Source organism: Erythrolamprus reginae, chromosome 1, assembly GCF_031021105.1.
Source record: "Erythrolamprus reginae isolate rEryReg1 chromosome 1, rEryReg1.hap1, whole genome shotgun sequence".
NCBI lineage: Eukaryota > Metazoa > Chordata > Lepidosauria > Squamata > Dipsadidae > Erythrolamprus > Erythrolamprus reginae.
In genome coordinates, this window is record NC_091950.1 from 417,736,418 (window position 1) to 417,763,154 (window position 26,737).

General features: G+C 44.1%; 1 protein-coding gene across 1 annotated transcript in view; it reads left to right on the plus strand.

Annotated features, from left to right (window-relative positions):
* The window catches only part of CLTC (clathrin heavy chain), a 166,748-nt gene that overhangs the window by 114,451 nt on the left and 25,560 nt on the right, over nucleotides 1–26,737 (plus strand). The window contains 12 exon segments of the mRNA XM_070735367.1: nucleotides 229–351; nucleotides 436–581; nucleotides 2,866–3,049; nucleotides 3,933–4,125; nucleotides 11,549–11,706; nucleotides 16,134–16,298; nucleotides 18,274–18,381; nucleotides 18,509–18,676; nucleotides 19,494–19,643; nucleotides 23,731–23,862; nucleotides 25,722–25,832; nucleotides 25,989–26,159. Of these exon segments, the coding sequence (XP_070591468.1) occupies nucleotides 229–351; nucleotides 436–581; nucleotides 2,866–3,049; nucleotides 3,933–4,125; nucleotides 11,549–11,706; nucleotides 16,134–16,298; nucleotides 18,274–18,381; nucleotides 18,509–18,676; nucleotides 19,494–19,643; nucleotides 23,731–23,862; nucleotides 25,722–25,832; nucleotides 25,989–26,159 (1,809 nt within the window).

The window sequence follows — 26,737 nt, forward strand, 5'->3', positions numbered from 1 at the left end:
ACTGAAAGAGTAGTAGATCCTTGGAACAAACTTCCAGCAGACGTAGTTGATAAATCCACAGTCACTGAATTTAAACATGCCTGGGATAAACATATATCCATCCTAAGATAAAATACAGAAAATAGTATAAGGGCAGACTAGATGGACCATGAGGTCTTTTTCTGCCGTCAGTCTTCTATGTTTATATGTTTCTATGTTTCTATTGTATCAACCTCTTTCATCCCCCAGGTATGCAACGAGAATTCACTCTTCAAGAGCCTGTCCCGTTACCTGGTGCGCCGAAAGGATCCAGAACTGTGGGCCAGCGTGCTCTTAGAAAGCAACCCTTTCCGGCGGCCTCTCATTGACCAGGTACGCTCTGGTTTTACGTCCACATGGGATGGGTTTGAAAGAAGCAACCCTCGGTTGACCGTTGGAATCTCTTTTGGTTGGCAGGTTGTGCAGACAGCTCTCTCCGAGACCCAGGATCCCGAAGAGGTCTCTGTTACCGTCAAGGCTTTCATGACCGCCGACCTCCCGAATGAACTTATTGAACTGCTGGAAAAAATTGTCCTGGATAATTCCGTGTTCAGCGAACACAGGTTGGGGTTTGGAGTGTCTGTCAGTCTTTCTGTCTGACCAGGGGGGTTGTCTACCCACCTACCTACCTGTCCATCTTTCTGTCTATGCCTGCATATAGGTAGGCCTCAACTTAGGATCACAAATTGAGACCAAACTTTATTTTATATATATATATATATATTTATTTATTGGATTTGTATGCCGCCCCTCTCCGCAGACTCGGGGCGGCTAACAACAGTAGTAAAACAACATATAGGGCTTTAAAGGTCATTACCAACACTTTGAATTGTGACCGGAAACCGATCGGCAGCCAGTGCAAGCTGTGGAGTGTTGCAGAAACGTGGGCTAAGTGACCACAAATTGAGACCAAACCTCTGTCTATGCCTGCGTATAGGTAGGCCTCAACTTGTGACCACAAATTGAAACCAAACTTTACGTTGTTCAGTGAGTTTTGCCCCATTTTATTACCTTTCTTGCCAGGGTTGTTTAAGTGAATTGCTGCAGTTGTTAAGGGAATTTATTTATTTTATTTATTTTATTTATTTTATTTATTTTATTTATTTTATTTATTTTATTTATTTTATTTATTTTATTTATTTTATTTATTTTATTTATTTTATTTATTTATTTTATTTTATTAATTAATTAAATTTGTATGCCGGAATCTGGTTTCCCCATTGATTTTGGGGGTTGCAAAAGGCAATCACCTGACACACACACACCCCCACACCCCCGGGGACACTGCAGTCGTCATAAATACAAATGAATTGCCAGGCATCACAAATTTTGTGGCCAATGACGATGCTGCAAGAATTGTGTGAAAAATGGTCGTAACTCATTTTCCCCCCCGTGTGGTTGTAAATTCAGACAGCCACTAAACAAACTATTGTCAGTTGAGGATTACCTATATCAGTCTTTCTGTCTTACCAATATTTCATCTCCCCGCCTGCCTACCTATTTAACAAATTGATGACTGCCCAACTCATACATGGGGGACTCCAGGTAGCTTACAACATGAAAAACCATAACATAAAAACCCATAAGGCCCCCACACCACTCACCCCCACAGTGACAGCAATACAATCAAATCAACCACTTGGTCGACTCCTGTTCTGACCTAGGTTTCCTTAGAACAGTGTTTCCCAACGTTGGCAACTTGAAGATATATGGACTTTAACTCCCAGAATTCCTGGATGGGGAATTCTGGGAGTTGAAGTCCAGATACCTTCAAGTTGCCAAGGTTGGGAAACACTGCCTTAGAAAGCATGAAGCAAAGACTCAGTCCCAGCAAGTCCTCTTTGAATAACACGACTGTGAATTCCTTTCATTCACAGTCCACAAGGCTTGGCAAACAATCTTTCAGAGGAATATTTACCAACACCAACCTTATCACACTTGGAACGTTGCCAGAGAACTAATTTCTAAATGCAGGGCAAGGCAGTTGACCCTGCTTTCTTAATCGTTCTTGCCTTCTGGCAGCTCTTTGTATGCACACCCTGGGAAGAGGCTCCAGCTGTTCCTCTACCTTGCTGATGTCTGACTCCAGAAGCAGCTGATAATTACCAGAGGGCCTTGGCCCTCTCGCTGCCTCTGCCTCATCTGGCAACGCTGGCTGAGGAATTTATTTATTTATCTGCGGAGAGGGGCGGCATACAAATCTAAATAATAAATAATAAAATAAATAAATAAATATTTATTTACTTACTTACTTACTTACTTACTTACTTACTTACTTACTTACTTACTTACTTACTTACTTACTTATTTGTATGCCGCCCCTCTCCGCAGACTCGGGGCGACTAACAACGGTAACAAAACAGTATAATCCAATATTAAAAAAATAGTTAAAACCCATTATATAAAAACCAATCATACATACAGACATACCACGCATAAAATTTTAAAGGCCTAGGGGGAGAGTGCATCTCAGTTCCCCCATGCCTGGCGGCAGAGGTGGGTTTTAAGCAGCTTACGAAAGGCAAGGAGAGTGGGGGCAATTCTAATCTCTGGGGGGAGTTGGTTCCAGAGGGCTGGGGCCACCACAGAGAAGGCTCTTCCCCTGGGTCCCGCCAAGCGACATTGTTTAGTTGATGGGACCCGGAGAAGGCCCACTCTGTGGGACCTAACTGGTCGCTGGGATTTGTGCAGCAGAAGGCGGTCCCGGAGATAATCTGGTCCGGTGCCATGAAGGGCTTTATGGGAGTTGAAGTCCACATGCATCTTAAATTTGTCTGTTGACGCCCAGTAACTCTTTCATTTATGATGATGATCCATTTGAATTTTTATTGCTTTTTTAAAAAAAAGGAATCTCCAGAACCTCCTCATTCTGACAGCCATCAAGGCCGATCGGACCCGGGTTATGGAATACATCAATCGCCTGGATAACTATGACGCCCCTGACATCGCCAACATCGCCATCAGCAATGAGCTCTTTGAAGAAGCCTTTGCCATCTTTCGGAAGTTTGACGTTAACACTTCTGCCGTCCAGGTAACTTTGGCCCTTCAGAGCTGAATTTGATGACAGCTGAAAAGTGGCTTTTATCTTTGGCCCTCACTTCCATCTCCTGATGCACCTCTAAAATCCATAGGCCTTTGCTAAAGTTAGCATTTATGATACCTTCTTTTTTTGCAGGGGACTTGGTGGTCTGTTCGGCTTGGTAGTTTTCTTGCATTTCACCACCAAACTAGGCGCCTTTTTAAAAGACAACTGGAGTTTGTTTTTTGTTTTTTTAATCTTAAAGTCAAGTCTTATCATGCTCTTTTGGATTTTTTTTAAAATTGAGCCCACGTTTTCAAGACTGTGGTGGAAAGTTATCGCTCCCTCTTTTATTTATTTATTTATTTATTTGATTTTTATGCCGCCCTTCTCCTTAGACTCAGGGCGGCTTACATGTTAGCAACAGCACTTTTTAACAGAGCCAGCCTATTGCCCCTACAATCCGGGTCCTCATTTTACCCACCTCGGAAAGGATGGAAGGCTGAGTCAACCTTAAGCTGGTGAAGAGATTTGAACCGCTGACCTGCAGATCCAGCAGTCAGCTTCAGTGGCCTGCAGTACAGCACTCTGCCTGCTGCGCCACCCCGGCCCTCCTACTTAGTCTAATAAACTAGGAATTCTTGCAACTAGTCTATTTGGAGTTACTGTTTTCATATTTTTAGATTATATTTTTACTTTAAACTCAAGAATATAGTATATCTAGTTTGCTAAATAACTATTAACAAATAGAGGTTTCCTTTAAACTTCCTAGTGCTACAACAATTTTGGTTAAAATCCAAAACAAAAAAATTAATCTATAACACCCCACCTACCCCACCCCAAAAAACCCCCAAAACAATCTATGTTAGTAATTTAACATATAATCTTTTCCTAGGTTTTGATCGAGCACATTGGGAATCTGGACCGGGCTTATGAGTTTGCCGAACGTTGCAATGAGCCGGCGGTGTGGAGCCAGCTTGCCAAAGCCCAGCTCCAGAAAGGGATGGTGAAGGAAGCCATCGACTCCTACATCAAAGCAGACGATCCTTCCTCCTACATGGAAGTTGTCCAGGCTGCTAACGCAAGTGGTAAGGACTGAGCCCTGTTTTTCTTCCTTGCCCCTGCTCCCCATTACGTAGCCTTTGTGAGAACACAAAATGTGTCGCCTGTGGCTCTAGGTCAGGGGTGTCAAACTCAAGGTCTGCGGGCCGGATCTGTCCTGCGGGGTGGTTAAATCTGGTCTGCAGTGCTGCCCTGTAGCCGTCCCGAGCTCTGTTTTTTGTTGCAGCCAAAATCGGAGCCTGGGAAGTGTGCCCCCAATATGAGTGACTACAAGTTGGCCACCCCCAAAATCAAATGCAACCTTGATGCACCCCTTATTGAAATCGAGTTTGACACACCTTGTTATGACCCAGGGCACGGCACAGAGATAACACAAACAGCTGGCAGTTCAAACCGCCCTTTTAGTATTCCAAATCTTCCCCAAACAAACCTCAAACAGCCCCTAATTAGCAATTAGTCCAACCCAGCGCTGTCTGCACCAAAGTTGTACAGCAATAAATCCCAAATTTATTTAGCAAAACAACACCAAAGCAAGGAGTTCGGGGAACAAAAGGCCCAGATAATCAGTCCAGAACACCACACACGAATGCAAGGGTTCTTGGCAATGGAACAACCTACCAGCGGACGTTGTGAACTCCAACACTCTGGACATTTTTAGGAGAAGATTGAACTGCCACTTGACTGGTGTACTATAGGGTTCCTGCTTGGGCAGGGGGTTGAACTCGATGGCCGTCATGGTCCCTTTCAACTCTAACAGTAAATAAATAAATACGTTCAAATGTTGACACGCAACACTCCAGGAACTCTGCGTTTGTTCCCAAAAAATGCACCTCCCCAGATGTGCCTGGTGAAGTTTGGCGGGACACTCTCCTCGTGAGTGGCCTCCTCCATCTGCACTGATCCCACCACCTCTGCACTCTCCAAGCCCTTGCAACAGGAGGAGGTGGTTCTTGCTCCTGGTCTGAGCTCTGTCTCCCCTCCCTGTGGACTGCAGGCCTTAGTAATTCCAAACAGCCTTGCCTGAACTGACTCTGCCCTTCCCAAGTTTGGGGATCACATGATCCCAGGACACTGCAACCGTCATAAATGTGAGTCGGTTGCTAAGGGAGTCAGTTTTGATCATGTGACCAAGGACATGTTGCAATGGTGATAAGTGTGAAAAATGTTCATAAGTTGCTTTTTTTAGTGCCATTGTAACTTTGGATGGTCATAAAACGAACTGTTGTAAGTTGAGGACTGACAGATTAGGAGATAAATTACAGCCCGCATGGACCATAATAAATCAAATCTGAGAGTCGATGGATTAGGCTCAGAGTACAAGAAGACCTAGACAGACTATCACAGTGGGCCCATACCAACAAAATGAGGTTCAACACCGACAAATGCAGAGTCCTCCACCTCGGCAAAAAGAACCCTAGACATACATACAGCCTGGGAGATACCCCACTCAGCAGTAGTGACTGCGAAAGAGATCTTGGAGTCTTGGTGGACAATCAACTAAACATGAGTCAGCAATGTGCAGCAGCAGCCAAAAAAGCCAACTCAATCCTAAGCTGCATCAACAAAGGAATACGCTCCAAGACCAGGGAAGTACTAATACCACTCTACTATGCCCTGGTCAGACCCCACCTGGAGTACTGCATCCAATTTTGGTCACCTCACTACAAAAAAGACATCGAAACTCTGGAGAAGGTGCAAAAAAGAGCAACCAAAATGATTAGGGGACTCGAAACCAAGACTTACGAAGAGAGATTGAGAGAACTGGGCATGGATAGCCTAGAGAAAAGAAGGTCTAGAGGGGACATGATAGCAGTTTACAGATACTTGAGGGGTTGCCACGGTGAGGAGGGGGTCTCTTTATTCCCCAGGGCACCAGAGGGCCGGACGAGGAACAATGGTTGGAAGCTGACCAAGGAGAGATTCAACCTGGAAATAAGGAAGAACTTCCTGACGGTCAGAGCGATCAACCAATGGAACTCCCTGCCAGGGGAGGTGGTGAACTCCCCAACTCTGGACACCTTCAAGAGGAGATTGGACTTCCATTTGGCTGGGGTGCTGTAGGGTTTCCTGCTCAGGCAGGGGGTTGGACTCGATGACCTAACGGTCCCTTTCAACTCTATTAATAATTTTAAAAAAAAGATTAAAGTAGAGAAACAGCTTTCAAACGAAGTTACTTTTATTAAGAAAAATAAGAAAAATAGCTAATGCCTATCAGAGGCAATTTCTATGCGTGTTACATCTTTGAAGACAATAGAAGGAAGATGGATTCTTTGAAGAAGAAAGGAAGTGATGCTTGTATGAGCTAACTAACACAAACAGTGTTAACTAAATAATTACTGAATGTCTCTGAATGTCTCTGGGGCTGGCAATACACAGCGTGACAAGGACTACCTGTCTTTGTAATTCATTGTTGAACTTGTGGGGTCCTTGGTGCTCTCTGAACTTAGTGAGGTTTTTTTTTACAGGCCTTTCATTATCAGACAAACATTAAACCCCAGGCTAATTCAAGAAGATTCCCACCAACTCTGACAGGCCAAGCCACTAATAGATAGAAATATAGAAAACCCATGGCAGAAAAAGATCCCGGGGGTCCATCATGCCTGCCCTTTGATTTTTTTGTTTCAATTTTCTTTTATTATTTTTGAAACATTTTAATCCTTTTTAAAATTATTTTTAAAGTTTTGTTGGAGTTTATCACAAATATGTTAAACTCACTAAATGACTGACCGACTACCTCTGCTGGAAGTTGCTTCCAAGCTTCCTCTACTCTTGCTGTGAAGTCCTACTTTCTAATGCAGTGGTTCTCAACCTTCCTAATGCTGCGACCCTTTGATACAGTTCCTGACTGTCTCAAAATGGGTGAACAGTGTGGTCGGGCGGTAGGGAAAGCAAGTAGAATGCTTGGCTGCATCGCTAGAGGTATAACAAGCAGGAAGAGGGAGATTGTGATCCCACTGTATAGAGCTCTGCTGAGACCACATTTGGAATACTGTGTCCACTTCTAGAGACTTCACCTACAAAAAGATATGGATAAAATTGAACGGGCTCAAAGACAGGCTACAAAAATGGTAGAAGGTCTTAGCATAAAACGTATCAGGAAAGACTTCATGAACTCAACCTGTATAGTCTGGAAGACAGAAGGGAAAGGGGGGGCACGATCGAAACATTTAAATATGTTAAAAGGCTGAATAAGGTTCAGGAGAGAAGTGTTTTTAATAGGAAAGTGGACATCAGAACAAGGGGGCACAATTTGAGGTTTGTTGGGCGAAAGATCAGAAGCAAGATGAAAAAATGTTATTTAACTGAAAGAGTAGTAGATGCTTGGAACAAACTTCCAGCAGACGTGGTTGGTAAATCCACAGGAACTGAATTGAAACATGCCTGGGATAAACATATATCCATCCTAAGATAAAATACAAGAGATAGTATAAGGGCAGACTAGATGGACCATATTTCTAAAGTTGTGGTGACCCCCAACCATAAAATAATAAAATTATTAGGAAATTCAGGGATGGGTTCTAACTTATCTCACTGATGGTTCGCTTCCTCCTGGGGGCACGTGCACTTTGCACAAGCATGCATGCGCAGTGCCAATTCTTTAAAAAACCCCCTAAAAAAAGTCAAAAGCAAGATGGCGACGCATGCACAGTGCTAAAAATTTGGCTTTTGCGCATGCTCAGAGGTTTTCATGGTACCGATATTTTTTTTGGCAGTAGTTTAATTGCATGTGGGTGGACACCTGAAGACGGATAGAGGAGCGGTGTCTTGGTTACTAAGACCATCAGAAATATGGGTTTTCCAATAAGCGACCCCTTTGAAAGGGTCATTTGACCTCCCCGCAAGGGGTCGCGACCCACAGAACTGCTATTCTAATGTTATTTTTGAACTTCCCTCCTGTCAGTTTGAGGTTGTATCCCCATGTTCTTGGTTTTTTGCTTAATATTCAAAACAATGCTTTCTAGAACCTTATTCGCGCCCTTAATAGGATTAATTCAAGAAGACTCCTACCAACGCTGACAGGGCAAACCACTAATACAGTGTTGCCGAACCTTTTTAAATATTGCCGAAACATTTAAATATGTCAAAGGGTTAAATAAGGTTCAGGAGGGAAGTGTTTTTAATAGGAAAGTGAACACAAGAACAAGGGGACACAATCTGAGGTTAGTTGGGGGAAAGATCAAAAGCAAATATTATTTTACTGAAAGAGTAGTAGATGCTTGGAACAAACTTCCAGCAGACATGGTTGGTAAATCCACAGTAACTGAATTTAAACATGCCTGGGATAAACATATACCCATCCTAAGATAAAATACAAAAAATAGTATAAGGGCAGACTAGATGGACCATGAGGTCTTTTTCTGCCGTCAGTCTTCTATGTTTCTATGTTTTTGGCACCAAGTGCCAAACGAGAGCACTGGAAACTGGAAGAGCCACTGCCCGGTGCGTATGTGCAGTTCCGGAAACGCTGAAGAGCATGCGTTGGGAAGCTGAGCTTCCGGTTTCCAGTGTGCGAATGTACATGAGCCAGCTGGTCTTTGTGCATGCCAGAAACTGGAAGACCAAGTGACTGGCACACACGCTCACACCAGAAACCGGAATCTCAACCTCCCTGCGTGTGCATACTTGTCAGAGAACTGCTCTTTCAGTTTCCAGTCCTCCCATGCACACATGCCAGATCCCCAGAACAGTGGTTGCTGCTGTATGGCTTTGCGTGTCACTTCTGGCACATGTGCCATAGGTTCACCCACAGCGGTAATATGTAAACAAAGAGCAGATACAGTGGTACCTCTATTTAAGAATGCCTCTACTTAAGAACTTTTCTAGATAAGAACCGGGTGTTCAAGATTTTTTTGCCTCTTCTTAAGAACCATTTTCTACTTAAGAACCTGAGCCCGGAAAACTTTCCCAGGAAATTTGAGAACGGCACGAAGGCCTGGCCAGTTTCCTGCCATTCCCCCTTTAATCCCGGCCATCTCAGTCTTTTCTGGGCTGCCAGAGGAGCCTTTCAGTGTATGGGAGGGGCTCTCCTGGGAGGAAACAGGGCCGGAAAAGGCGGGAAGAAGCCTCCGTGGGGCCTCTCTATGAATCTCCTGGGAGGAAACAGGGCCTCCACTCTCTCTGTGGTTTCCCGAATTGCATGCATTATTTGCTTTTACATTGATTCCTATGGGAAAATTGCTTCTACTTACAAACGTTTCTACTTAAGAACCTGGTCACGGAACGAATTAAGTTCGTAATTAGAGGTACCACTGTACCACCCTTCTAGCATCAGTGATGTTACCTAGTTAGGTAATGAAATTATTATTATGATTATTATTTATTGGATTTGTATGACACCTATCTCCGTAGACTCAGGGCGGGTAACAACAGTAATAAAAAACATCATATAAATCCAATACTAAAACAACTAAAAACCCTTATTGTAAAAACCAAACATCCCTACAAACAGACACAACATGCATAAATTGTAAAGGCCTAGGGGGAAAGAATATCTCAGTTCCCCCATGCCTGACGGCAGAGGTAGGTTTTAAGGAGCTTATGAAAGGCAAGGAGGGTGGGGGCAATTCTAATCTCCGGGGGGAGTTGCTTCCAAAGGGCCGGGTCGCCACAGAGAAGGCTCTTCCCCTGGGCCCCGCCAAACGACATTGTTTTGTTGACAGGACCCGGAGAAGGCCCACTCTGTGGGACCTAACCGTTTGTTGGGATTCATGCAGCAGAAGGCGGTCTCGTAGATACCCTGGTCCGGTGCCATGAAGGGCGTTATAGGTGATGACCAACACTTTGAATTGTGTCCAGAAACTGATTGGCAACCAATGCAGACTGCGGAGTGTTGGTGTAACATGGGCATATTTAGGAAAGCCCATGATTGCTCTCGCAGCTGCATTCTGCACGATCTGAAGTTTCCAAACACTTTTCAAAGGTAGCCCCATATAGAGAGCATTACAGTAGTCGAGCCTCGAGGTGATGAGGGCATGAGTGACTGTGAGGAGTGACTCCCGGTCCAAATAGGGCCGCAACTGGTGTACCAGGCGAACCTGGGCAAACGCCCCCCTCGCCACAGCTGAAAGATGTTTCTCTAATCCTACAAAAATGCCTACAAGACAACCAGCTCAGAGTTCACCAAGGATCTCCCATATCTCTTGGGCTCCCACTGACTCATCTTTCCATCAGACTCTTCGGCTTTTCTCAATTTCCTTTTTGTTGACTACAAAACCGACAAAAGCCTCTGAAATGAGAGACAGCTTCTAACACAGTGGTTCTCAACATGGGGGTTGGGACCCCTTTGGAGATCGAACGACCGTTTCACAGGTGTCGTCTAAAACCCTGGGAAAAGACACATTTCCCACAGTGTTAGGAACTTAAGCTTCTAATCTGGTGCCTTGGAACACATATTTTTACAATCCGACCAATCAGGCGTTTACAGTGGGGGTGTCCCTCTGACCTTCTGCCAATCAGCTTAAATCTCTGCTAGGAGAATTGGCGCTAGACTTATGGTTGGGGATCACCACAACATGAGGAACCTATTAAGGGGTTGCGGCATTAGAAAGATTGAGAACCACTGTCTAAGGCAGACCTGGGCGAGATTCTTGTTAATATGTTTGTGAGTGACATAGGGGAAGGTTTGGTAGGGAAGGTTTGCCTATTTGCCGATGATTCTAAAGGGTTGATATTCCTGGAGGCGTCTGTAATATGGTAAATGATTTAGCTTTACTAGATAAATGGTCAAAGCAATGGAAACTGCAGTTTAATGTTTCCAAATGTAAAATAATGCACTTGGGGAAAAGGAATCCTCTTCGAGTGTCACCTTCCCCGTTCAGCACGCTTCTCTCTTCGTATCCCTTTCTCCGCGCACGCCCGTACGCAGCCTAGAGGTTGTCCCCTCTCCAATGGGAAAAGAGCCCATGTACTTGTGAAGTGCATTTATTCGGCAACAGATGTGTGAACAGACATGCCCAGTTTAAACAGCGAATGACAAAGAAGTGGATTGTTTGGCTGACCTGATTTTCCTCCTCTCCCCCCCCCTTTCTCCTCCTCCCCGCCCTCCCAGTTTTGGGAAGCTTGTGTTCCACTGTGCAAGAATGACCAACTGTTCGGCTCTAATAAAATTCAGAACACAGCCCGAGCTTAAAAGTAGAATTTAATCGGCACACTGATGGCTCAGTCTTTCTGTTTTCGCCAGGGCTGCGCATGCTGGGTTGCCCCTCTCTCTTTCCTCCCCAACCCCCCCACTTCCCATTCCTGATTTTTAAAGGGACATTTGTCACCGGCCGAGCACTGCCCCGGCGAGGCTGGCATTGCCATGACCGTTAAAAGCCTCCTCTCCTCCTGTACCCTCTTCGAAGAATAGGGAACTAAACAGCCCGCAAAATGGATCCTGCAATGTGACCAGGAGAGCTGCTTTCTCCCCCTCCCCCCCAATCACCCCTTGTCTTTTGTCCCCCCACTTAGGCAACTGGGAAGAACTGGTGAAGTACTTGCAGATGGCCCGCAGAAAGGCCCGGGAATCCTACGTGGAAACGGAGCTCATCTTTGCACTGGCCAAGACAAACCGCCTGGCCGAACTGGAAGAATTCATCAACGGGCCCAACAACGCCCACATTCAGCAAGTGAGTGCTTCCTTCCTCGGGTTTTTTTTCCCCCCCTTCTCCATCTGCAAGTTAAAAGTTTTTCAAAGAAATTTTTTTTTAAAAAAAGAGAAAGTTTTTCTTAATCCACGGATTAATCCTGGTTCCCAACATGCACAGAGGGGTGGGGGAGGCAATTCCTTCCTTCCTTCCTTCCTTCCTTCCTTCCTTCCTTCCTTCCTCCCTCCCTCCCTCCCTCTTTCTTTCTTTCTTTCTTTCTTTCTTTGATTTGTATGCCGCCCCTCTCCGAAGACTTCAAAATTTCATTTTCAATGGGAGCAATTGGAACCTTATTTAAATCTAAATTTTTGTATTGTACCATATTACTTTGTAAGCCGCCCCGAGTCTTTCAGGATTGGGTGGCATAGAAGTTGAATAAATGATAAATAAATAAAATCTAATTAATGTATCTTGTGAGCTGCCCTGAGTTTTCGGAGAAGGGCTGCATACAAATGTAATGAATAATAATAATAATAATAATAATAATAATAATAATAATAATAATAATCAATAATAATGGCCTTTTAGGCTTCCTCCACGTGAGTACAGTGATCCCTCTATTATCGCGAGGGTTCCGTTCCAAGACCCCTCGCGATAATCGATTTTTCGCGATGTAGGGTTGCGGAAGTAAAAACACCATCTGCGCATGCGCGCCCTTTTTTTCTATGGCCGCGCATGCATAGATGGTGGAGTTTGCGTTCCCCGCCGCCCACGCAAAGGGGAAACCCCGATTCGGCTCCTCGCTGCTGCTGCGCTACCAAGCAGATCAGCTGCTGGGCGGCTGAAGGAACCTTCCCTGGGTCTTCCCCCTCTTGCTGGCGGGCGGGCGAGCGGCGGGCATCAGCGAGGAGCCGGGGTTTCCCCTTTGCGTGGGCAGCCGGGAAGACCCAGGTTGTGGGTTCGGGGGGGTGCTGGGAAGCCCCCCAGGCCGGCTGCGACCTTTTAAAACAGCCGCGCCACTTCCCAGCTGAGTCCTGAAGCCAAACGCGGAAGTTCGCCTTTGGCGTTTGGCTTCAGGACTCAGCTGGGAAGCGGCACGGCTGTTTTAAAAGGTCGCAGCTGGCCCGGGTTCGGGGGGGTGCTGGGAAGCCCCCCAGGCCGGCTGCGACCTTTTAAAACAGCCGCGCCGCTTCCCAGCTGACTCCCGAAGCCAAACGCGGAAGTGGGGTTTTTTTTAATTAATATTTTTTTAAAAAATCGTGATATAGCGTTTTGCGAAGATCGAGATCGCGAAACTCGAGGGATCACTGTAGTTCACTTTTTGAATGATAAGAATTATATGTCATTTGGGGGAGAGGGCAGCCTCGGGATTTTAGAGATGCTTAGGTGGGGCATGACCCCAAAAAAGGTTGGGAACCACTGGATTAGACTCTTCTGCCTTCCATCTCTGCAAGATTGGGGAAGTTGGTGGGTTTCTCTCTCCCCCTCCCCTTTATTTATTTATTATTTATTACATTTTTATGCTGCCTGCCTCCTGTACAAGGCGACTGGGCGACGTTTCTAAGAATTAATAATAATAATAATTATTATTATTATTATTATTTTTATTTTTATTTTTATTTATTTATTTATTTATTAGATTTGTATGCCGCCCCTCTCCGAAGACTCGGGGCGGCTCAAATGTAGAATTGCCACCCAAATGTAGAATTTCCTTTATTTTTATCCCCCACCCCACCCCCCTTTCCTGTTGTCTGCTGGTTGTTAATGGGATGGAGATTCTTAGGCAGGATTTGGGAGCCTCGGAGGGGGTGAAGGAAGAAGAGAGAACCAGCGTTGGGAAGAAGCTGGCTCAAATAAGTAACTTAGAAGTAACTTAGAACTTAGGAGAAATTTCCTGACAGTGAGAACAATTAACCAGTGGTACAGCTGGTCACCAGAAGTTGTGAATGCCCCAACCCTGGAAGTTTTAAAGAAGATGCTGGATAACCATTTGTCTGAAGTAGTATAGGGTTTCTTATCTAAGCAGGAGGGTTGGACTAGAAGATCTCCAAGGTCCCTTCCAACTCTGTTGTTATTGTTGTTTATTTGTTTGTTTGTTTGTTTATTAGATTTGTATGCCGCCCCTCTCCGAAGACTCGGGGCGGCTAACAACAATAAAAAATACAATGTAAACAAATCTAATATTAAAAATAATCTAAAAAACCCCAATTTAAAAAACCAATCATACATACAAACATACCATGTATAAATTCTATAAGCCTAGGGGGAAGGGAAAATTTCAATTCCCCTATGCCTGACGACAGAGGTGGGTTTTAAGGAGCTTGCGAAAGGCAAGGAGGGTGGGGGCAACTCTGATATCTGGGGGGAGAATGGTTCCAGAGAGTCAGGGCCACCACAGAGAAGGCTCTTCCCCTGGGTCCCACCAGACGGCATTGTTTAGTCAACGGGACCCGGAGAAGGCCAACTCTGTGGGACCTAACTGGTCGCTGGGATTCGTGCGGCAGAAGGCGGTTCCGGAGATATTCTGGTCCGATGCCATGAAGGGCTTTATAGGTCATAACCAACACTTTGAATGGTGACCGGAAACCAATTGGCAACCAATGCAGACTGTTGTTATTGTTATTAAATGTCCACCCTGCCCTGTTGCTCTTGAGCTAGTCATGGGTTTTTCTCTCACCTCAAAGGTGATTGTAAGGAAAATAAAGGAGGGAGGCAGTCAGGCTGTAGCTGCTGCTCTGATCTCTTTGTGGGGCGTCTGCAAAGGTGCTATTCAGCCGGTTCTGATCAGTTCTGGAGAACCTGTAGTGGAAAGTTTGAGTAGTTCTGAGAACCGGCAAATACCACTTCTGACTGGCCCCAGCCTTGTCTATTCGCTGCCTCCTGAGTCCCAGCAGATTGGCTGGGCCTTCTTTTGTTGCCCTGCACAGGAGAACAGAGCTGGAAAGCAGGTTAGTGGGGTGGGAGGGAAGGGGGATTTCGCAGTATCCTTCCCCTGCCACGGCCATCAAGCCATGCCCACAGAACCAGTAGTTTAAAAAAATTGGAATCTCACCACTGGCACGTGCAGAACAAATGAGGACAACTAAATAGCAATGGCGTTAGCATTTAGATCAGTGGTTCCCAACCTTTTTTTAGTCACTCCCTACCTAAGCATCTCTAAAACCCTGAGCCTACCCCACACCTCCGTGACATATAATTCTTATTATTCAAAAAGTGAACTACTCACATGGAGGAAGCCTGAAAGCCCATTAACTTGGTTTAAACAAGGTTCCAATTGCCCCCATTAAAAATCAAATTGCCCCCTCTGTGGGCGTGGGCCCCACCTTGGAAACCAGGGATTGATTGATTAATTGATTAATTGATTGACTCACTCACTCACTCACTCACTCACTCATTCATTCATTCATTCGATTTTTATGCCGCCCTTCTCCTTAGACTCAGGGCGGCTTACAACATGTTAGCAATAGCACTTTTTTTAACAGAGCCAGCCTATTGCCCCCACAATCCGGGTCCTCATTTTACCCCCCTCGGAAGGATGTAAGGCTGAGTCAACCTTGAGCCGGTGATGAGATTTGAACCGCTGACCTTCAGATCTACACATCAGCTTCAGTGGCCTGCAGTACAGCACTCTACCTGCTGCGCCGCCCCGGCTCATTTATTTATTTATTCTATTTTTTTTTAATGCCTCCCTTCTCCTTAGACTCAGGGGGGTTACAACATGTTAGCAATAGCACCTATTTAGACTTATATACTGCTTCACAGTGATTTACAGCCTTCTCTAAGCGGTTTATAGAAAGTAAGTATATTGCCCCCAACAATCTGGGTCTTCATTTTACTGACTTTGGAAGGATGAAAGGCTGAGTCAACCTTCAGCCTACTGAGATTTGATCTGCCAAACTGCTGGCAGCCGGTGATCAGCACAAGTAGCTTGCAGTAAGGTTCAGAAACAGTGACTTAAAGAAGGGGTCCTCAAACTTGGCAACTTTAAAGAGTTGTGGACTTCAACTCCCAGAATTCCCCAGCCAGCTCTGCTGGCTGGGGAATTCTGGGAGTTGAAGTCCACAAGTCTTAAAGTTGCCAAGTTTGAAGACCTCTGGCTTAAAGACTCTCAGTGAGAGTCTCTATGGTTGAAGAGGGCTTCAAACTTCTGAGGTGTCCTATGTAAGCTGACGTTACAGATCTCCATCGTTAGAAAAAATGTTGTATGTAGTTATATCCAGCTTCAAGGTGGCACATTTAACCATTTCCCCCCAGGATACCCATCCTGTCAATTAAACAGCGGTCCAACCTCATCTACTTTTGCAGCTCAGAGTGGACTAGAACCACTTCTAGTCTGTACCTTCAGGATGTGGTTTTTCACAGCATGTTCACACCTTGGTGGTCAGCATGGCCTAGCTAGGCAGGGGGACTGCAGCCATTCAGTTTGCCAAACACACAAGAGACCCACTAATGTCTTTTTGCTTCCATAGGTTGGCGATCGTTGCTATGATGAGAAAATGTACGACGCAGCCAAACTTCTGTACAACAATGTCTCCAATTTTGGCCGCTTGGCCTCCACGTTGGTTCATTTGGGTGAATACCAGGCAGCGGTTGATGGGGCCCGGAAGGCAAACAGCACAAGAACATGGAAGGAGGTGAGTTCCACACGCTCTAACTTTCAGCTCTAACTTTTTCTCCTCCTCTGCCTTGTGACAATCATAAATCCTCCAAGATGGCATCAGCCAGATTTGCTTCAGGGTTGACACCCTTTGGGGCAACAGGGGTCAGTTCCGTGGAGAGAGGTTTTTCTCAGACTGGAGGGGACATGCTGCCTGCATCCCATGGATGGAGCTTTGCTTGTTTGCACAGACCAGTTTCTGGCCCACGGACAGGAGAGTTGGGGACCTCCATTCTGTTCTGGTTTCCGGCTAGAGCCTTGGTTAATTGTAAATAAAGGCTTACTGAATGCAGAGATTTATAAAGCAAAAAAACATCATTTTTATTCCTTCTCTCTTCTGTTACAAAACTACATCATTTGCAGGCAAACACTTTTATCTCATTCTTTAGTGGTAAAAAAACAAACATTATCTGAGCACTCCTCCCTTATCTTACTTCACAGCCGCAGAACGGCACCTCCATATTGATTTATAGCAATATAAATATAACGAATTAATTACTTAATTAATCAACGTGTTTCTCACCTTAATATTTCTTCCCTGACACTTGTTCTCTTTGTCTTTGTAATCGTCTGTAATGAGGATTTAACCATCTATTATCTGTCTCTCCTTTACTGGAGTATGGACTCATAGAAACGTCCTGTGGTTGGTCATTTCCCCCTTGTTCTGCTGCCTGTAAATCAGGACCTGCCACTAATTCATAAACACTATCTGAATTAAAATCTTCAAACTGAACAGGAGTATACACAACACATTCTAAAGCACCTAAGAGCAGGAGAAGAACTAACAGGTGAAGCTTGTTAAAGAAAGATCAAACCTAGAAATAAATTGGGGTGCTGGTGGGAAATCTGACAGTGGGAACAATTAACCAGTGAAATAGTTTACCTCTCGGAGTATTAATACCACTTTATAAGGCCTTGGTAAGGCCACACTTGGAATACTGCATTCAGTTTTGGTCGCCACAGTGTAAAAAAGATGTTGAGACTCTAGAAAAGGTGCAGAGAAGAGCAACAAAGATGATTAGGGGATTGGAGGCTAAAACACATGAAGAACGGTTGCAGCAGGAACTGGGCATGGCTAGTTTAATGAAAAGAAGGGCCAGTCTTCCAATAGCTCAGGGGTTGACACAAAGAAGAGGGAGTGAAGCTATTCTCCAAAGCACCTGAGGATAGAACAAGAAGCGATGGGTGGAAACTAATCAAGGAGATAAACAGCCCGAGAACTAAGGAGAATTTTTCAAGACAGTTAGAAGATGTTGGATAACCATCTGTCTGAAGTGGTGTAGGGTTTCCTGCCTAAGCAGGGGGTTGGACAAGAAGACCTCCAGGGTCCCTTCCAACTCTGTTGTTGTTATTATTATTACTGTGAGGCTATACTAAACAACCATTTGACCAGGATTATTATTATTATTATTATTATTTATTGGATTTGTATGCCGCCCCTCTCCGTAGACTCGGGGCGGCTAACAACAATGATAAAAACAGCATGTAACAATCCAATACTAAAACAACTAAAAACCCTTATTATAAAACCAAACATACACACAAACATACCATGCATAAATTGTAATGGCCTAGGGGGAAGGAATATCTCATCGCCCCCATGCCTGGCGGTATAAGTGAGTCTTGAGTAGTTTACGAAAGACAGGGAGGGTGGGGGCAGTTCTAATCTCCGAGGGGAGTTGGTTCCAGAGGGCCGGGGCCGCCACAGAGAAGGCTCTTCTCCTGGGGCCCGCCAAACAACATTGTTTAGTCGACGGGACCCGGAGAAGGCCAACTCTGTGGGACCTTATCGGTCGCTGGGATTCGTACGGTAGCAGGCGGTTCCGGAGGTACTGTGGTCCAATGCCATGTAGGGCTTTGAGGTGCAGTTCCTCAGATTTCCACCTACTGTATACATCAGATTTCGTTCCCCCCTTCTCTTAAACAAAACTCCAACCCTGTTTCCGTTTCAGGTATGCTTTGCCTGCGTCGATGGGAAGGAATTCCGCTTGGCCCAGATGTGTGGTTTGCATATCGTCGTACACGCTGATGAACTGGAAGAGCTCATTAATTACTACCAGGTAAGGGGCTACCTGTTGGTTGCTGATGTCCTCCATATTTTACCTTTACAAGGAAAGAGCTAAAATCCTGGCTGTTGGACAGTGATTGATACCTCCCTACTCTTTTTTTTTTCTTCCCCTCTGAAAGGACCGCGGCTACTTTGAGGAGTTGATAACCATGTTGGAAGCTGCTTTGGGGCTGGAACGCGCTCATATGGGGATGTTCACAGAACTGGCCATCCTCTATTCCAAATTCAAGCCACAGAAGATGAGGGAGCATTTGGAGTTGTTTTGGTCACGGGTCAACATTCCTAAGGTATCTCTCTCTTTTTTGGGGGGATCCGTATCTGGTTTGGATGATAGAAATAAGAGCCATCTGCCCCCCTTTAGAGTTGCATGAAGGAACTAGCTAAAGTAGATATTTGGTGTGGGGAGAGAATAAGAAAGTTCTTGAAGAGCAGCAGTTGACAGAGTTAGCAATGGAAGGTCCTGGGGCAGCCTTAGTGAGGGACCTTCACCTATTACAGATGATGAAAAAAAGTATTTAGGGATTTGCCGGTTTATAGGAACTTAGACTTTTCATTCTGACAAGGTAAGGTACCAACATTCAGGTCCATGAAAAAGTGCTATGGAGATTAAGAATATTAAGAAGATAATTCATGGCTAGTCTAATGAAGAGAAGGACCAAGGGAGACATGAGAGCAGTGTTCCAATATCTCAAGGGTTGCTACAAAGAAGAGGGAGTCGAGCTATTCTCCAAAGATGGTAGAACAAGAAACATTGGGTGGAAACTGAATAAGAAGAGAAGCAACTTAGAACTAAGGAGAAATTTCCTGATAGAACAATTAATTTAGTGGAACTACTTGTCTCTTAAAATGGGTATGGGAAATACATACACATCTTAAGAGAAAGCTTATATTTCCTAGCATTGCTAGTAATCTCTTGATTAGCCCACCCAGTTGCAAAATTAAAATTCACAGGATCCCCTTTGGATTGGGTATGTTGATATACCCAGGGAAAAGATCCTTGAAGGTGTTGGACTAATTAATGTTGGAAGCTCATGCTAGAGTAGTTGGGCTAGAAGAGGGCTGTCTTCTCATGCTCCAGTACACAAAATGTTTTATTCCTCCTAGGTTTTGAGGGCCGCTGAGCAAGCCCACCTTTGGGGCGAGTTGGTTTTCCTGTACGATAAATACGAAGAATACGATAATGCTATTATTACAATGATGAACCATCCCACAGATGCCTGGAAGGAAGGGCAGTTCAAGGACATAATCACTAAGGTAGGAGGTCTTTCTTGACGTAACCTGTTTAGGTTTCCTTTCTGATGTTCCTGCTTGGTGGAAAATAGGTTCACTCCCCCATTTTATGTTCTGCCTGACTGGCTCAGGCGATGCGTAATAGTCCAAGGAAAAGAAATCAAACACACACGTGCTCTGCTAATCAGCAAACTTGTATTGAATAAACAAAAAGTGTTACTCAAAACAGTTCTTAGTCCAAAAACAATGATAGTGCAAGGCGTACTTCAGCAACATACAAAAACACAGGAAGAAACAAACAGAGACAACCTGGAATAAGCAAAGACGTTTCAGAAGTCCTTTTGAATCTTTGGAGCAAACAGCAAGTCCCAGAGTTTTCACTTCCCACTTGTCTGAAAAAGCTGGGTTGAAAACTCCAATGGCAGGGAACAGAAACTTCAGAGCAGGAACCACAAAATAACATAGATAAACAGCCACAGTTTGCCTTGGGCCTCTGTTCCCTTTTATCCCTTTAGCCTTCATTAAGGAAACCACACCCAGCCCTCAGTATAAGAACCACACCCAGCCCAGGTGCTACTATAATGACTTGTAATACTCCTTAAAGCGATCCCTTCTTTGCATAGCTCTTCGGCTACGCAGATCAATATATTGATCTGCAGAAGAATCCAGAGACGAAAGACTGTCTGAGGGACTGTATGCCAAATCCCCTGGGCTGTCTGCTGAATCCTGCATACCAGTGGCCTCGTCCTCCTGGCTGTCTGCCACATCTTCCTGGCTGTCAGCCAGGCTTTTGCATTCAGTGTGCCGCGTCTCTCCCATCTGTGGGAGCAACGGCTGGCCCAGGCCCAAACACAACATTTTATATCCAATCTTCTGAATGTTTCACGTGAATCAAGTTCACGTGAAGTGTTAATACCACTTTATAAGGCCTTGGTAATGCCACACTTGGAATATTGCATCCAGTTTTGGTCGCCACAATGCAAAAAAGATGTGGAGACTCTAAGAAAGAGTACAGAGAAGAGCAACCAAGATGATTAGGGGACTGGAGGCTAAAACATATGAAGAACGGTTGCAGGAACTGGACATGTCTAGTCTAGTGAAAAGAAGGACCAGGGGAGACATGATAGCAGTCTTCCACTATCTCAGGGGTTGCCACAAAAAAGAAGGAGTCAAACTCTTCTCCAGAACACCCGAGGGTAGAACAAGAAGCAATGGGTGGAAACTAATTGAGAGAAGCAACCTAGAGCTAAGGAGATATTTCTTGACGGTTAGAACAATGTGAGCCGCCCCGAGTCTACGGAGAGGGGCGGCATACAAATCTAATAAATAAATAAATAATAATAATAATAATAATAATAATAATAATAATAATAATAATAATAATAAATTCATCAGTGGAACAGCTTGCCTCCAGAAGTTGTGAATGCTCCAACGCTGGAAGTTTTAAAGAAGATGTTGTATAACCATTTGTCTGAAGAAATGGTTATACAACATTGTAAGATAAAATACAGTGGTACCTCGAGATACGAGTTTAATTCGTTCCGGACCTGGGCTCTTAAGTCGAGCAGCTCTTATCTCAAACGACTTTTCCCCATAGGAATTAATGTAAATAATTTTAATTGGTTCCAGCCCTCAAAAAACTCACAAAGTTAGTCTAAATTATGCAGAAAGACATGTTTTTAATGAAGAAATGTACATGTACATATAAATGAATAATGAAGTTTCTTTCACTTAACTTGTAAACTTTCTTAAACTTTTAAATTTACATATGTTCAACTTCTCTGCCACCCAATCCTGTAGGACAGAGGTCCCCAACCCTTTTTGCACCAGGGACCGGCTTTAAGCGATCAAGAGAGGAATGGGTGAATGAATGGACGGAGGGTGGGAAGGAAGGAAGGAAAGAGGGAAGGGACAGGAACAGAGGAAGGAAGCAAGGAAACTTATGAAAGGGGAGAGTAAGAGAGGAATGAGTGAAGGGAGGGAGGGAGGGAAGAAGGTGGGAAGTAGAAAGAAAAGAAGAAATAGAGGAAGGGAAGGTAAAAGAGAGAAAGAAAAAGAGCAAGAAAGAAAGAAAGAAAGAAAGAAAGAAAGAAAGGGGGAAGGGACAGGAACAGAGGAAGGAAGCAAGGAAACTTATGAAAGGGGAGAGTAAGAGAGGAATGAGTGAAAGGAGGGAGGGAGGGAAGAAGGTGGGAAGGAGAAAGAAAAGAAGAAATAGAGGAAGGGAAGGTAAAAGAGAGAAAGAAAAAGAGCAAGAAAGAAAGCTGCAAGCCCCCCCCCAGCCCCCCAGGCCGGCTGCAACCTTTTAAAACACACGCGCCGCTTCGCGGCTGTCTCCTGAAGCCGAACGTGGAAGTTAGCATTTGGCTTCAGGAGACAGCTCCTTGGCGCTTGTATCTCGAATTTGGGCTTGTAAGTAGAACAAAAATATCTCTCCCCTCCCAGCTCTTATCTCGAGTTGCTCTTAAGTAGAGCAGGTCTTATGTCGGGGTTCCACTGTACAGGAAATAGTATAAGGGCAGACTAGATGAACCATGAGGTCTTTTTCTGCCGTCAGTCTTCTATATTTCTATGTTTCTAAGAATGAAAATCTATCTTGCTAGCTGGGGAATTCTGAGGATTGAGGTCCACAGGTCTTAAAAGTTGCATAGACTAGCCCAAAGGACTGGTAAAAGAGAAGTTCCTTGAAGATGGGTTCTAACACATGTCCAAAGGCTTGGAAGATTAAATTCCTGTCCTGGTGACAACCTTGATTGGATCCTGCAACCTCCTGGTGCACATACAGTCTATTCACCATCATTCATGAGGTCTTAAAAGTAGCCACAGTTGAGAAACTATGTCCCAGATACTCCAGTCCTGTCCTATTGATATTAGAAGGCAAAGGAACCCACCCAACCCCAAAGCCCGTTGGACACATGTAAAAAAAATGTATCCTTTTATCTCTATTGTTATCCTGTAGCTGCCCGGAGTCTTTCGGGATTGGACAGCATAGAAGTCAAATAAATTAAAATACATAAATAAATCTGTGATGAGCTCAACCAAATGGAGAAAGCTAGTGAATACAGCCTCCAGGCAAATCCAAACCATACACAAAAACTTGGTGGTTTTAAAACCAGCTGAGCAAAAATACAGCCCTTTTGAGGGGCTGTAGACCTTGTCAAGCCCCGATGAAGAGGGAGTTTGGCCGGAGGGTTTTTATTTTTATTTATTTTTTATTTAATGGATTTCTATGCTGCCCCCTCTCCGTGGACTCGGGGCGGCTAACAACAGTGGTAAAAACAGCATGTGACAATCCAATACTAAAACAGCTAAAAACCCTTGTTATAAAACCAATCATACATACATACAAACATACCATGCATAAATTGTAGAAACCTAGGGGGGAAGAATATCTCAGTTCCCCCATGCCTGACGACAGAGGTGGGTTTTAAGGAGCATATGAAAGGCAAGGAAGGTGGGGGCTATTCTAATCTTTGGGGGGAGTTGGTTCCAGAGGGCCGGGGCCGCCACAGAGAAGGCTCTTTCCCAGGGTCCCGCCAAACGACATTGTTTAGTTGACGGGACCCGGAGAAGACCCACTCTGTGGGACCTAACTGATCCCTGGGGTTCGTGCGGCAGAAGGCGGTCCCCGAGATAATCTGGTCCGGTGCCATGAAGGGCTTTATAGGTCATAACCAACACTTTGAATTCTGACCGGAAACTGATCGGCAACCAATGCAGACTGCGGAGTGTTGGTGTGACATGGGTATATTTAGGGTTGTCTTACTTGTATTTCTCTCATTTGGAGTTTTATTTATTTATTTATTTATTTATTTATTTATTGGATTTGTATGCCGCCCCTCTCCGGAGACTCGGGGCGGCTAACAGCGACAATAAAACAGTGTACAATAGTAATTTGGTATTAGAAATGATTAAAAATCCATTAATATAAAAACCAAACATACATACATACATACCATGCATAGAATTGTAAAGGCCTAGGGGGGAAGAGGATCTCAATTCCCCCATGCCTGGCGGCAGAGGTGGGTTTTAAGTCGTTTACGAAAGGCAAGGAGGGTGGGGGCAGTTCTAATCTTACTTCTTTTTTACTTCTTGCCTCTCCTCCTTGCAGGTGGCGAATGTGGAGCTTTACTACAAAGCAATTCAGTTTTACCTAGAATTTAAACCTCTGCTGCTCAACGACTTGCTGATGGTGCTTTCACCGCGGCTGGATCACACCCGTGCAGTCAATTTCTTTAGTAAGGTAAGAAATCCTTTGAAAATCAGAGCTTTCCTTTCCCTCCCCCTTTTTTTTTGCTGTAGGGAAATTTTGTTTATTGACCGTATTTTTCGCACTGTAAGATGCACCTGACCATAAGTCACACACGTAGGTTTAGAGGAGGGAAGCGGGCAGTGACAAAGAAGAGACAGGGTTCAGCACTGGGAAAAGACCCTGCCTCCGCGGCCCATATTTTTCGCTCCGAAAGATATACAGACATTTCCACCCACTGGAAATGGCTGTGGGGAGTGCGTCTTATGGAGTGAAAAATTGCGGTATTTATATCCTGCCTTTATTATTTTTATATACTGCTCAAAAAAAATAAAGGGAACACTTAAACAACACAATATAACTCCAATTAAATCAAACTTCTGTGAAATCAAACTGTCCACTCAGGAAACAACACCAATTGACAATCAATTTCAATTCGCTTTCAACTTTGTACAGAACAAAGGATTCCATGAGAATATTTCATTCATTCAGATCTAGGATGTGTCCTTTGAGTGCTCTCTTTATTTCTTTGATCAGTATACATTAACTCAAGGTGGCAAACACATACTATATACTCCTTCCTCCTCCTGTTTTCTTTTTTTAAATTTTTTTTAAATACAATATTATATTTACAAATATACACTAAATACATAAGAACACATAGTTACGATTGACGGTGAAAAACATGGTGAATTGCATAGGCAGTAATCATACACTTTGGCCATAAGCCAAAACAAATATACAAAACAGTCAATGAACATACAGACCTACAAAAGGAAAGAAAAGAAAGAAGAAAAAAGAAGAATGAAAGGAAGAAAAGAGTGGGCGGGTGTACGGTAGAACTGTGTTAAGATTATGAACTGATTAAATTTTCAGCAGCTCTTTTCCTTATATCTAATATTTAGAATTATAGATAAGTAAAAGAAAGCATTGAATAAATCAAAGTAAAGAGGCTTTTAAAAGAGTCGTACCACTTTTAGGATATACAGTGTTCCCTCGCTTTTCGCGGGGGATGCGTTCTGAGACCGCCCAGGAAAGTCGAATTTCCGCTAAGTAGAGATGCGGAAGTAAATACACTATTTTTGGCTATGAACCGTATCACAAGCCTTCCCTTAACACTTTAAACCCCTAAATTGCAATTTCCCATTCCCTTAGCAATCATTTAGATTATTACTCACAAGGGTTATTTATTAAAGTTTATTTAAATAAATATTTACTAAAGGCAGACAAAAGTTTAGCAATGACATATATGATGTCATCGGGCAGGGGGAAACCGTGGTATAGTGGGGGAAAAACGAAGTATTTTTTAATTCATATTTTTGAAAATCCGTGGTATAGACTTTTCGCAAAGTTTGAACCCCCAAAAATCGAGGGAACACTGTATTCCATGAGAATATTTCATTCATTCAGATCTAGGATGTGTCCTTTGAGTGTTCTCTTTATTGTTTTTGAGTAGTGCACATTAACTCAAGGTGGCAAACACATACTATATACTCCTTCCTCCTCCTGTTTTCTTCACAACAGCAGTCCTGTGATACGGGCTGAGAGAGTGTGAGTGGCCTTAAAATCACCCAGCCAGCTTTCATGCCTAAGGCAGCACTAGAACTCACCATCTCCTAGTGATTGGTCCAAAATCACCCAGTCAGTTTTTATGGCTAAGGCGGGGAATAAAACTGATGATTTGCCCAATGTCACCCAGTTTTATACTTAATCTGTGGTTAGAACTCATCACCTGCTGGTGATTGGCCCAGAGTCACCCTGATAGCTTCCATGCCTAAGGCACAAGACTAGAATTCACTTCCTCCTGCATTTTAGCTTAGTGCTTTAACAGTGAAGGTGTGTTCTCTGAACAGGTGAAGCAACTTCCTCTGGTGAAGCCCTACCTGCGATCGGTACAGAACCACAATAACAAATCAGTGAACGAATCCCTCAACAACCTCTTCATTATAGAAGAAGATTACCAGGTAGGAGATGATTTCCGGGGCCCATCCTGGACTTTCGAGGCCCCTGGTGGTTTGGCTCAAGGTGGGGATGCAGGCCAGCAGTCTCCGGCCGTTCAGACTTTGTAGGGGGGTCAGTTTAAAAGCTTCATTTACATTGCCGGCTTGTGTCCTGTCCAGGCTCTTCGGACATCGATAGACGCCTACGACAACTTCGACAACATCTCGCTCGCCCAACGCCTGGAGAAACATGAGCTGATTGAGTTCCGGAGAATCGCCGCCTATCTCTTCAAAGGGAACAACCGCTGGAAGCAAAGCGTGGAACTCTGCAAAAAAGACCGACTGTACAAGGTACCGGAGCTCAAGGGACAACCGCATCTGCCAGCGGGAAGGGCGATGGGGTGGATGAATTCAGGAAGAGCTTGGCAGCCCTGGTGGCACAGTGGTTAGGATGCAGTATTGCAGGCTAACTCTGCCCACAGCCTAGAAGTTCGATTCTGACCAGCTCAGGATTGACTCAGCCTTCCATCCTTCCGAGGTCAGGAAAATGAGGAGCTAGATTTATTTATTTATTTTTATTTATTAGATTTGTATGCTGCTCTTCTCCAAGGATTCGGGGCAGTTCACAGCATATAATATAACAATACAGTACAAAGGCAAATCTAATTTAATTTAAAATTGCAATGTAAAAATTCAATATTTAGAAACAATCAATCACACAACATATATCTCATTTCATTGGCCAGGGAGCTGAGATCTTATTTATTTATTTATTTATTTATTCATTCATTCATTCATTCATTCATTCATTTATTAGATTTGTATGCCGCCCCTCTCCGTAGACTCGGGGCGGCTAACAACAATAATGAAATAATATGTAACAAATCTAATATTTAAATTAGTTTAAAAGACCCTTATTTAAGAAACCA